This window comes from Physeter macrocephalus, chromosome 1 (assembly GCF_002837175.3).
Source record: "Physeter macrocephalus isolate SW-GA chromosome 1, ASM283717v5, whole genome shotgun sequence".
Lineage (NCBI taxonomy): Eukaryota > Metazoa > Chordata > Mammalia > Artiodactyla > Physeteridae > Physeter > Physeter macrocephalus.
The window spans coordinates 64,469,680-64,482,726 of record NC_041214.2 but is presented as its reverse complement, the minus strand read 5'-3'; the positions used below and the strand labels follow the sequence as shown (position 1 = coordinate 64,482,726).

General features: G+C 38.8%; 1 protein-coding gene across 5 annotated transcripts in view; it reads left to right on the top strand.

The window, feature by feature from the left end:
• Positions 1-13,047, top strand: part of TNIK (TRAF2 and NCK interacting kinase) — a 438,436-nt gene that overhangs the window by 274,472 nt on the left and 150,917 nt on the right. For 2 of the 5 annotated variants that reach the window (XM_024124207.3, XM_024124204.3), the window contains exons 1-2: positions 9,410-9,490; positions 9,629-9,754. In XM_024124207.3, the coding sequence (XP_023979975.1) occupies positions 9,488-9,490; positions 9,629-9,754 (129 nt within the window). In that variant the 5' untranslated portion in view covers positions 9,410-9,487. Of the gene's footprint in view, positions 1-3,514; positions 3,641-9,409; positions 9,491-9,628; positions 9,755-13,047 lie in introns of those variants that run through there. The other 3 variants (XM_024124208.3, XM_024124205.3, XM_024124209.3) reach the window with 2 other exon arrangements.

Genomic DNA, 13,047 nt, shown 5'->3' with positions numbered 1-13,047 from the left:
GATTTTGAAGTCTTCTGATTGAAATAATGGTTCTTCCTAGAGTATTGGACTTAGCTTATTAAAATTACTCCCTTTTAACATTTGTGACAATTTGGTACCATTACTTTGTTTTTCACTATGACCCAGGGGTCATTAGTTTCCCAGTGAGCTTGATCCCTGTGGTCAATTCTCAAGACATAAGAATAATCCATTTACAAAATAGAAGATAAGCTTCTTATAACTTTGTAATCTAATTCTAGCCTCAGTTGTTGTTTTGTCCTTTTGAAAGCACCGTAACCCATCTCCTTCAATGAGCCGTATTGTAAGAGGTTGGACTGCTTATGAAGGGGTTAAATGAATTCTTATGGTCATAATAAGTGCCTCCCTTTCAGTTTCACTGAGTAACTTATGGCCATCATTGCACTAGTCTTGAAATCTGGATAAACAGTAGCCCTGAAGGCCTGATAAATTTCACGCTCACTTACAAGGTCATATAAGATCAAGATCAAGGTTATATATTAGAGCTACGTAACCATGATCCACAGTGGTTCCATATCTGTGTTTGGAATTTAAACAATTTAAACCTAAAACTCAAGTTACTTAACATTCCTGCCCTCTCCTACCTTTGTTATTTATTTATTGGTTGAGAAGATTAATAATAGTGTTTATTTTGTATTATATTTTATAACTTTCACATACTGCATTTAATTTTCACAGAAGATTGGGACATATAATAATATGGATACTATTATAAAATCTGTTTCTACTTATAGATGAGAAAAATTAGGCTCCAAAAGGTAGGTTGCTTTCCTGAGATCATGCCGCCAGAAAGGAGTGGAGCTCAAGCTGAACATGCACCCCACCTGCCACCCCTCATTTTCCTGACTTAATGCATATGCTTTCTTCATTACCATGTTGCCTCAGTTTACCTTTGCAAAGCCATGGAGAACATGCTGACTTCATTCTGGTCTCCAGTACTATTTATTTTGGATTTAATTATATACTGAATCACACTGTTATTTAACTGTTTCATAAGTTCTGGTTTCCTTAATGATATGGTGAGCTTTTTTAGGCACTTTTTCCTCCTCTCTTTCTCCCGCATCAGCCACCATCCCGTTGAGAACCTGAGGCAGGCAGCAAATACTTGTAGAAGTACCAGCCCCGCTTCTCACTAAGAATGACCCAAGCTGAGTCTGTCCGGCGGCTGCTGGAAAATGACGGGTGTTTTACTGTCTCATGTGCTTGCCTCTTTAATCGAAAGCAGATGCCAGACTGCCCCAGAAACCCTCAGGTTTGTTTTCTCCCCTTTTATCTAGGCTTCCCTAAAGTACATCCGCTCACATCCTATATTCATCCACGATTATCAGGCCCCGCGTGGTGGGTTTAAAATAGCTAACATGCACAATCGTCAGACATTTGGAGGCCTGCTGCAGGACCCTGCAACAAGTTGAAGGACTGTGAAGGTCAGTCTCTCCTTAGGCTCGCAGTGAAGGCGTAGGCAGTTTCTGATAGCCTCAGAGAAGATTTCTTTGGTTAGCATGTGCCATCCCCTGCCCCCATCCCAGCCCCTCACTCCTCTACTCCCCTCCTTTGTTAAGGCCACGTGCTTCTTCTTAGCTCAACATCCCAAGCATACATTCTATTTTGAGACTACGTAGTCTTTGACTTAGTTAAGCCACGTCATATGTAACATACTCCGTTCACCTAGGTTTGCAAACCTCCATTGCTTTTCACTAAAACTTATTTTTGTGTGGTCAGCAAATGTCAGCGTTTCACCACTCTCCTCCTCTTCTTTTTACCAGTTCCTTTCAAGCTGTAAGGACTACTGCTGTAAGTGGTTGGAACTTTTGTAGGTATTCATTCTTTTATTCATATTTATTCACAGGCATTTTGCTTGATGCTAGGATGTTATTTATAAAGAGCAAAAGCAGGCAGGATCCCTGTGTTGATAGTTTTTATGGATTGACAGGGAAGAGAGGCTTCAATCAAATGTTTGGATAGATAAATGTGGATTGCCATTCTGGTAGGTGCTGCAAAGGAAGAGACACGTGACGATCCCTGGGGCTAGAACCACAGGCAGGCAGATCAGAGAACTTTGCTGGGGAAGGGATCCTGGAAGTGAGATCTGAAAGCAGAAGAGAGCTTACAAGCCATGGAGAAGGGAGTCAAGTAAAAGGGCAGTTATGACACAGTATGACCCATACCTCTGTTCTCGTACCAGCAAATGTGTGTGCAGGTTTGGGGGTGGACAGGATATAGTGGGGAGACTTGACATTACCCGAGAGAGTTAGGGAAAACATCCCTCAAGAGTGTCCTTTCAACTCAGTCAGGAAGGATGAGTAGAAATTATGTGAAGAAGAGGAAGGGGAAAGAAGACACTCATGGGAGACCACAGAAGGGCCCAGCAACGTAGAGACCAAGTAGCTGGAGGAGGTGAGGGTACAGACAGGGACACACCATGAATGTTCTTTCAAGTAATGGCCATGTACCATCTTACACTCAGAGATTCTTACTGCTGCATCTAAAATAGTTTTCCTGGGCTAGAAATTTTTTCCACCAACCTCAAGAATAAAATACTATGTAAAAGTCCAACTGATGTGTACACTTCAAAGTAAAATTATGAGGGACTTCCCTGGTGGTCCAGTGGTTAAGACTCCGCACTCCCAGTGCAGGGGGCCTGGGTTCAATTCCTAATCAGGGAACTAGATCCCGCGTGCTGCAACTAAGGCCCGCCGCAGCCAAATAAATAAATAAATATTTTTTAAAAAAATTATGGGAGGACACACACACTCTTCACCAGTGATGTCAGGTTCTCTTAAAAAGGCCCAAGTTAGTGGACTCCAAATTGAAACTGGGAATGAGTGAAATCTGAATTAGGAAACTTACTCTGTAGGAGGGTTCTTTCTTTTCACATTCGTGGCACTACCACATGTCCCCTTTCTTTTCATGTGTACTTTCCAGAAGGTGAGATGGGTACTCCTGCTTTGTGAACGTCCTCAGATGGAGGGAACTTACCCTTGCTCCCTTTCCCATCTGACTTTCATCATCTTCCATCAGGGACTTCAATAAAAGGAGACTTCAAAGAAAATGAACCTAACAAATTTTAAATCGAAGAGCCTGTATTTTTTTTCTTTTCACTTTTCTTAATCTTCCCTATACCAGGTATGATCAGTGATAGGTACTTGATGGACATAGTACCCAGAGGCCTAGAGTGAGTTTTATCTTAATAGCTTGTCTACCTTAATCTCTTCCAGGTGAAAGGATGAGGAATTTTTTTTTTCCTAGCAGGTTGCCTGCTATATTGGTTTGCTGTACAAACAGAAGACCCCCTTGGACTGCCAATGTGTTATCTTGTAATTTTTTTCTTTGTAGTCAAGGAAGAAAGTCAAGTTATATGGTAATTATGCTTGTTTGTTACCACAGAAGAAAAAACTTAAGAAAGAAATTATTGCATAGTTGATATAGATGGTGATGAAAAACAGAACCCTACTAATGACACTGGATTTTCATGACAATATTTATTGTTCTAATATAGGATGAAGAGGAAGAAATCAAACAAGAAATTAACATGTTGAAGAAATATTCTCATCACCGGAATATTGCTACATACTATGGTGCTTTTATCAAAAAGAATCCACCAGGCATGGATGACCAGCTTTGGGTATGTAGTGCTGCCCAAATTTGCTTTTCTTACATAGAAAACACCCAGGACTGAATAGTGCATTTCTCTATCCTCATTACTAAGTTCAGTTGTTCTTTGAAATCCTTTACTCCATGATATCCATAAATTGTGTTTTCGACGTTTTCTCCCATTTCCTTGAATAACTTTCTATCGTCTATGCCTTAAAGTGGACCGTCCCTAAAGCTAGTTGTTAGGTTCTCTGTTTTTTTCCCACTAATGACTACCTTTATTGAGTTTTTATTATACTTTAGGTACCATGCTGTTTGCTTTTTTATGAATCTTATCATTTATTCCAGCTCTTTGAGGTAGACATTATTATTATCTTCATTTTTTTGGATGACAAAACTAAGGTTTACAGAGAAGTAAACACATGTCCTGTATTTTGGCTTAAACATCTTTGCTGCAGGCAGTTTCACCACAAGCAGTTTCGCCACACAACTGATTGGCCATAGACAATTTTGCTGTAAAAGATAAAATAATGAATATAAAATAAAGGACAAAAGGAAACATGAAAAACTAATAACAATTTTTAAAAGATTTTACTGTGAAAAATGAAAATTAAAAAAATATTTGAATATGTTTAAAATGTGTGTAGATCTATGGTTATAGTTGTATTCAGGTATATTTTAGAGAAAGCTGGTATTGAATTCAGGTATATTTTAAAGACTTTTGTGATGTCTGTCATTAAAGATTCAGGATCTAATATTGAATGTAAGTTCTTTACAATATAAAAATACAAAAAATGCAATAATCAAAGTAAAAAATGCAAATAGCTAATTTAAGAAATATATGATGAGAAGGAATTTAGTAGCCTTTAGGGATGAAGAGTTTTTATAAATCAATAAAGATATTACATAGTTTAATTTTTTTAAGAGTTTAGTCATCCTTTGTTTCTTTTTTTTAAACTATTTATTTTATATTGGAGTATAGTTGATTAACAATGTTGTGTTAGTTTTGGGTGTACAGCAAAGTGATACAGTTATACATATACATATGTATATACATATACATATATGTATATACATATACAATATTCTTTTTCAAATCTTTTCCCATTTAGGTTGTTACATAATATTGAGTAGAGTTCTCTGTGCTATACAGTAGGTCCTTGTTGGTTATCCATTTTAAATATAGCTGTGTGTACTACATATAATAGTTTAATTTATAAAAATAAATGTTTACTGATTTTAAAAGTCTAGTCTTTGTTGAGGCTGTATATTGGCATCCTGAATAAAATTTCTGTTGGAGAAAGGGATTTTAGTGCTACAAATTATTAAATTTTTTTTTAAATCACATTTTAGAAGATGTTAGTAATCCCTACAAATTCTAATAGTCTATGATTCTTTTTTTTTTTTTAAGGAGATGTTGGGGGTAGGAGTTTATCAATTAATTTATTTATTTTTGCTGTGTTGGGTCTTCATTTCTGTGCGAGGGCTTTCTCTAGTTGTGGCCAGCGGGGGCCACTCTTCATCGCGGTGCGTGGGCCTCTCACTATCGCGGCCTCTCTTGTTGCGGAGCACAGGCTCCAGATGCACAGGCTCAGTAGTTGTGGCTCACAGGCCCAGTTGCTCCGCGGCATGTGGGATCCTCCCAGACCAGGGCTCGAACCCGTGTCCCCTGCATTAGCAGGCAGATTCTCAACCACTGCGCCACCAGGGAAGCCCAGTACTTTTAAGAGCAATGACTTTGAAGTCAGACGAATGTTGGCTTTGGATCTTAGCTCTAACATTTAAAATAGGAATAAACTCTCTGAAACTCATTTTCCTTATTTGTTCAATGGGATCATTAAAAACATGTACTTCATAGAGCTGTTCTGAATATTAAATGAGATAATACACATTACAACCTCTGGGACAAAACATTACATAAGGTTGGCTTTGGCTATATTTTACGGTTGTGATCATCATATAGTCATCAGAGGTGGTCGGTGGCTTGAAAGCATTGTCTGGGATCATCCGTTTCCTTGCATTTGAAAAGCACTGTGTCTTCACCCATTTTATCATCTCCCAGGAGGCTGGTTCTCGTTTTTTCACATAGAAGTGTTCTCTGCAAGCAGTAAGAGAAGTCCGCCCCTACACACAAATACTTTTCAAGTCTCTGCTGCGTCGCATTTCCTAATGTCCCCTTGGCCAAAGCAAATCACATGGCCAAGCCCAGAGACAAGCAGAGGAAATGGACTCCACTTCTTCAGTGGGAGGCTGCCCTGTATCGGGCCGTTTTTCCTTTAGTCTACCACAAATAGTAAGCAATAAATAGATACTCGTCATCTTGAGAAAAAACAATCTTCTTTATGTTGATAATAAAGCTGTGCTTACATAAGCACTTAATCATTTCTAAGCCTTAGGAGGTGACTTTGATAGGTATTCTTTTTCCCATTTACAGGTGAAAATAACTGGCATTTGGAGAGTTTAAATGGCCGTGCCTGACTTTACATAATAAGTCAGCTAGGACAAGATTTTGAAGTCTTCTGATTGAAATAATGGTTCTTCCTAGAGTATTGGACTTAGCTTATTAAAATTACTCCCTTTTAACATTTGTGACAATTTGGTACCATTACTTTGTTTTTCACTATGACCCAGGGGTCATTAGTTTCCCAGTGAGCTTGATCCCTGTGGTCAATTCTCAAGACATAAGAATAATCCATTTACAAAATAGAAGATAAGCTTCTTATAACTTTGTAATCTAATTCTAGCCTCAGTTGTTGTTTTGTCCTTTTGAAAGCACCGTAACCCATCTCCTTCAATGAGCCGTATTGTAAGAGGTTGGACTGCTTATGAAGGGGTTAAATGAATTCTTATGGTCATAATAAGTGCCTCCCTTTCAGTTTCACTGAGTAACTTATGGCCATCATTGCACTAGTCTTGAAATCTGGATAAACAGTAGCCCTGAAGGCCTGATAAATTTCACGCTCACTTACAAGGTCATATAAGATCAAGATCAAGGTTATATATTAGAGCTACGTAACCATGATCCACAGTGGTTCCATATCTGTGTTTGGAATTTAAACAATTTAAACCTAAAACTCAAGTTACTTAACATTCCTGCCCTCTCCTACCTTTGTTATTTATTTATTGGTTGAGAAGATTAATAATAGTGTTTATTTTGTATTATATTTTATAACTTTCACATACTGCATTTAATTTTCACAGAAGATTGGGACATATAATAATATGGATACTATTATAAAATCTGTTTCTACTTATAGATGAGAAAAATTAGGCTCCAAAAGGTAGGTTGCTTTCCTGAGATCATGCCGCCAGAAAGGAGTGGAGCTCAAGCTGAACATGCACCCCACCTGCCACCCCTCATTTTCCTGACTTAATGCATATGCTTTCTTCATTACCATGTTGCCTCAGTTTACCTTTGCAAAGCCATGGAGAACATGCTGACTTCATTCTGGTCTCCAGTACTATTTATTTTGGATTTAATTATATACTGAATCACACTGTTATTTAACTGTTTCATAAGTTCTGGTTTCCTTAATGATATGGTGAGCTTTTTTAGGCACTTTTTCCTCCTCTCTTTCTCCCGCATCAGCCACCATCCCGTTGAGAACCTGAGGCAGGCAGCAAATACTTGTAGAAGTACCAGCCCCGCTTCTCACTAAGAATGACCCAAGCTGAGTCTGTCCGGCGGCTGCTGGAAAATGACGGGTGTTTTACTGTCTCATGTGCTTGCCTCTTTAATCGAAAGCAGATGCCAGACTGCCCCAGAAACCCTCAGGTTTGTTTTCTCCCCTTTTATCTAGGCTTCCCTAAAGTACATCCGCTCACATCCTATATTCATCCACGATTATCAGGCCCCGCGTGGTGGGTTTAAAATAGCTAACATGCACAATCGTCAGACATTTGGAGGCCTGCTGCAGGACCCTGCAACAAGTTGAAGGACTGTGAAGGTCAGTCTCTCCTTAGGCTCGCAGTGAAGGCGTAGGCAGTTTCTGATAGCCTCAGAGAAGATTTCTTTGGTTAGCATGTGCCATCCCCTGCCCCCATCCCAGCCCCTCACTCCTCTACTCCCCTCCTTTGTTAAGGCCACGTGCTTCTTCTTAGCTCAACATCCCAAGCATACATTCTATTTTGAGACTACGTAGTCTTTGACTTAGTTAAGCCACGTCATATGTAACATACTCCGTTCACCTAGGTTTGCAAACCTCCATTGCTTTTCACTAAAACTTATTTTTGTGTGGTCAGCAAATGTCAGCGTTTCACCACTCTCCTCCTCTTCTTTTTACCAGTTCCTTTCAAGCTGTAAGGACTACTGCTGTAAGTGGTTGGAACTTTTGTAGGTATTCATTCTTTTATTCATATTTATTCACAGGCATTTTGCTTGATGCTAGGATGTTATTTATAAAGAGCAAAAGCAGGCAGGATCCCTGTGTTGATAGTTTTTATGGATTGACAGGGAAGAGAGGCTTCAATCAAATGTTTGGATAGATAAATGTGGATTGCCATTCTGGTAGGTGCTGCAAAGGAAGAGACACGTGACGATCCCTGGGGCTAGAACCACAGGCAGGCAGATCAGAGAACTTTGCTGGGGAAGGGATCCTGGAAGTGAGATCTGAAAGCAGAAGAGAGCTTACAAGCCATGGAGAAGGGAGTCAAGTAAAAGGGCAGTTATGACACAGTATGACCCATACCTCTGTTCTCGTACCAGCAAATGTGTGTGCAGGTTTGGGGGTGGACAGGATATAGTGGGGAGACTTGACATTACCCGAGAGAGTTAGGGAAAACATCCCTCAAGAGTGTCCTTTCAACTCAGTCAGGAAGGATGAGTAGAAATTATGTGAAGAAGAGGAAGGGGAAAGAAGACACTCATGGGAGACCACAGAAGGGCCCAGCAACGTAGAGACCAAGTAGCTGGAGGAGGTGAGGGTACAGACAGGGACACACCATGAATGTTCTTTCAAGTAATGGCCATGTACCATCTTACACTCAGAGATTCTTACTGCTGCATCTAAAATAGTTTTCCTGGGCTAGAAATTTTTTCCACCAACCTCAAGAATAAAATACTATGTAAAAGTCCAACTGATGTGTACACTTCAAAGTAAAATTATGAGGGACTTCCCTGGTGGTCCAGTGGTTAAGACTCCGCACTCCCAGTGCAGGGGGCCTGGGTTCAATCCCTAATCAGGGAACTAGATCCCGCGTGCTGCAACTAAGGCCCGCCGCAGCCAAATAAATAAATAAATATTTTTTAAAAAAATTATGGGAGGACACACACACTCTTCACCAGTGATGTCAGGTTCTCTTAAAAAGGCCCAAGTTAGTGGACTCCAAATTGAAACTGGGAATGAGTGAAATCTGAATTAGGAAACTTACTCTGTAGGAGGGTTCTTTCTTTTCACATTCGTGGCACTACCACATGTCCCCTTTCTTTTCATGTGTACTTTCCAGAAGGTGAGATGGGTACTCCTGCTTTGTGAACGTCCTCAGATGGAGGGAACTTACCCTTGCTCCCTTTCCCATCTGACTTTCATCATCTTCCATCAGGGACTTCAATAAAAGGAGACTTCAAAGAAAATGAACCTAACAAATTTTAAATCGAAGAGCCTGTATTTTTTTTCTTTTCACTTTTCTTAATCTTCCCTATACCAGGTATGATCAGTGATAGGTACTTGATGGACATAGTACCCAGAGGCCTAGAGTGAGTTTTATCTTAATAGCTTGTCTACCTTAATCTCTTCCAGGTGAAAGGATGAGGAATTTTTTTTTTCCTAGCAGGTTGCCTGCTATATTGGTTTGCTGTACAAACAGAAGACCCCCTTGGACTGCCAATGTGTTATCTTGTAATTTTTTTCTTTGTAGTCAAGGAAGAAAGTCAAGTTATATGGTAATTATGCTTGTTTGTTACCACAGAAGAAAAAACTTAAGAAAGAAATTATTGCATAGTTGATATAGATGGTGATGAAAAACAGAACCCTACTAATGACACTGGATTTTCATGACAATATTTATTGTTCTAATATAGGATGAAGAGGAAGAAATCAAACAAGAAATTAACATGTTGAAGAAATATTCTCATCACCGGAATATTGCTACATACTATGGTGCTTTTATCAAAAAGAATCCACCAGGCATGGATGACCAGCTTTGGGTATGTAGTGCTGCCCAAATTTGCTTTTCTTACATAGAAAACACCCAGGACTGAATAGTGCATTTCTCTATCCTCATTACTAAGTTCAGTTGTTCTTTGAAATCCTTTACTCCATGATATCCATAAATTGTGTTTTCGACGTTTTCTCCCATTTCCTTGAATAACTTTCTATCGTCTATGCCTTAAAGTGGACCGTCCCTAAAGCTAGTTGTTAGGTTCTCTGTTTTTTTCCCACTAATGACTACCTTTATTGAGTTTTTATTATACTTTAGGTACCATGCTGTTTGCTTTTTTATGAATCTTATCATTTATTCCCGCTCTTTGAGGTAGACATTATTATTATCTTCATTTTTTTGGATGACAAAACTAAGGTTTACAGAGAAGTAAACACATGTCCTGTATTTTGGCTTAAACATCTTTGCTGCTGGCAGTTTCACCACAAGCAGTTTCGCCACACAACTGATTGGCCATAGACAATTTTGCTGTAAAAGATAAAATAATGAATATAAAATAAAGGACAAAAGGAAACATGAAAAACTAATAACAATTTTTAAAAGATTTTACTGTGAAAAATGAAAATTAAAAAAATATTTGAATATGTTTAAAATGTGTGTAGATCTATGGTTATAGTTGTATTCAGGTATATTTTAGAGAAAGCTGGTATTGAATTCAGGTATATTTTAAAGACTTTTGTGATGTCTGTCATTAAAGATTCAGGATCTAATATTGAATGTAAGTTCTTTACAATATAAAAAATACAAAAAATGCAATAATCAAAGTAAAAAATGCAAATAGCTAATTTAAGAAATATATGATGAGAAGGAATTTAGTAGCCTTTAGAGATGAAGAGTTTTTATAAATCAATAAGAAAATATGTGAAATGATTAATAGAAAGATTGAGTTAAGACAAGGCAGCAATTAACAAAGTAATAAATATCAATACCAATAAAGATGTTTTTAAAGTGTAATCTTACTGACAATGTAAATGCAAAAGAAAACAAGAATTAGATACCACTTCTTACCCAGGAGATTGGCAAAGATTTTTTTTTAATGATATACTCAGAATGGACATTCACACCCCCTGCTTGTAGAAATGAATGTAGGTACAACTTTACACAAGGACAGTTGGAACACACACACACACACACACACACACAGATATATCTATATCTGTATCTATATCTGTATTTAATCTCCCAAAGAAAATGCCTTACTTTTGACCCAGTATTTTCACACACAGGAATGTATCCTAAATGAATATTTGGGTAACTACATAAAAATATATGTAGATGCTAACTAATAGGGAATCACTTAAGTAAATCCATTAAGGGACAATATTCAGCCAGTTAAAATGATGTAGATCTATGTTTACAAATGAATGAACGTGAACAATTATAGTAAGGGTTTTTAAAGGCTATGATTAGATATAGCACTTTTTCATTTTTGTCAAAAAAAAAGAAAAAGGAAAAAATATGTATACATACATTAACATGACAGGGATGTCTAGAATAATGTACGCCAATAATGTTGAAGATATTTGTTTCTGGGTAGTAATTTCAGTAATTTAATTTTGGAAACTTTTTTTCATGTCTTTTTTAATTGCTTCTCATTGGGCTATCTTTGCTCCTCATATAGACAGGCTCTGGGGACAAGGAATGTGTCTTTTGCATCTCAGTGTCTTCCTCAACACTAAGAAGGGGCTGGGCATGTGATGCTGACAAAATAGTTGTTTTGTGAATGAAAGTGATATTATTGGTACAAACTTGGTTGCTATTATTATGATTATTATTATTACTACTACTATTATTGGTTCAAACCAATAATTGCTACAGGTACTTGTGAGAGTTCAGTTTCCCTGTGGCCTGTATGTTCAGCAGGATATGATGAGATGGCACAAGTTTAAATATCTCTGTGTTCCCAAAGGACTTTTATACTGCCAGGAATCTAACATTTTAGCAGTGACCCCTGCCTTGCTTCAAGCTGCAGCAGATGACAAGAGGAGAATGATAGCTATTTTGATACAGTCTGCAGAAGCATTTTTTGGTTTGGTCAGAGCTATGGCTCCAGATTAGAAGAAAGCATTAATACAGCTTTGGAATCACCTCTGGCTTATCACCTGAGGTAGTACAACTATTTCCAGATGAGTCACACGTAACTATTAATATCATTCCTTTTGTGAGAGGGGCCAGACCAGGACAGTTTTCTTATTAGGCTGAACTATCAAAATTTGGATATATATATATACCCGAATCATTGGTTGAAGAAGGAGAGGAGTGGTCAAGCAGGGCTTGACTTGTTTTCACCTTTTTCCTAATGCTAAGATTTTTTTAAGCTGGAAAGAAAATTAGTTGTCATTTATTTTACTGGATCCCAGTGAAACTAATTATCTTTCTCAGAGCCTCCGAGCTCATTAATGGAGGGACACAGGACAAAAATGCAAATGTCTTGAAATGTGACAGTTTAGCTTGGCCTGAAGTTCTGCGAAAGGCACTGGAAGTTTTGGGGTTTTTAATTTTTATTTATTTATTTTTTTTGCGGTACGTGGGCCTCTCACTGCTGTGGCCTCTCCCGTTGCGGAGCACAGGCTCCAGACGCGCAGGCTCAGCGGCCATGGCTCACGAGCCTAGCCGCTCCGCGGTATGTGGGATCTTCCCGGACCGGGGCACAAACCCGTGTTCCCTGCATCGGCAGGCGGACTCTCAACCTCTGCCCCACCAGGGAAGCCTTTTTTTTTTTTTTTTTTTAATGAGCAAAATCTGCAGTCCATTTTCAGACTGGCACTGGAAGAAAGAAGCAAGCTTGTTTGCATCTGCACGGCACAAACAGGAGGTTTTATGCTCTGGAAACAAGTCATTGCCCACCATTTCGCACCCTGGCCAGTTGCTCTTCCCATGGCGATGGCTGTGGTTGCTGGGAGCTAGGAACCTCCATGAGTATGTGTTCATTTATTCATCCATTCATTCATTCACCCAACAAATACATATCAAGCACTTGCTAGACGCAAGGCACTCTTACGGACACTTAGGATATATCAATGAACAAAAGTGATAAAAGCCCCTACTTGCATGCAGCTTACGTTCTTGCTACAGACCACAAACGATAAACATAATAAGTCAGAAAGCTACTCAGCATGCTGGAAGAGGATAAACGCCCGGAAGAGCAGGGAAAGACTAATGAGGATTGCAGGTAGGTGCTGCAGTGGCCAGGGGAAGCCCCATTGTAGATAACTCGAGGAAGGGCATTCCAGGCCCGGTGTTTTCCAGGATTAACAATGAGGCCAGTGTGACTGGAAG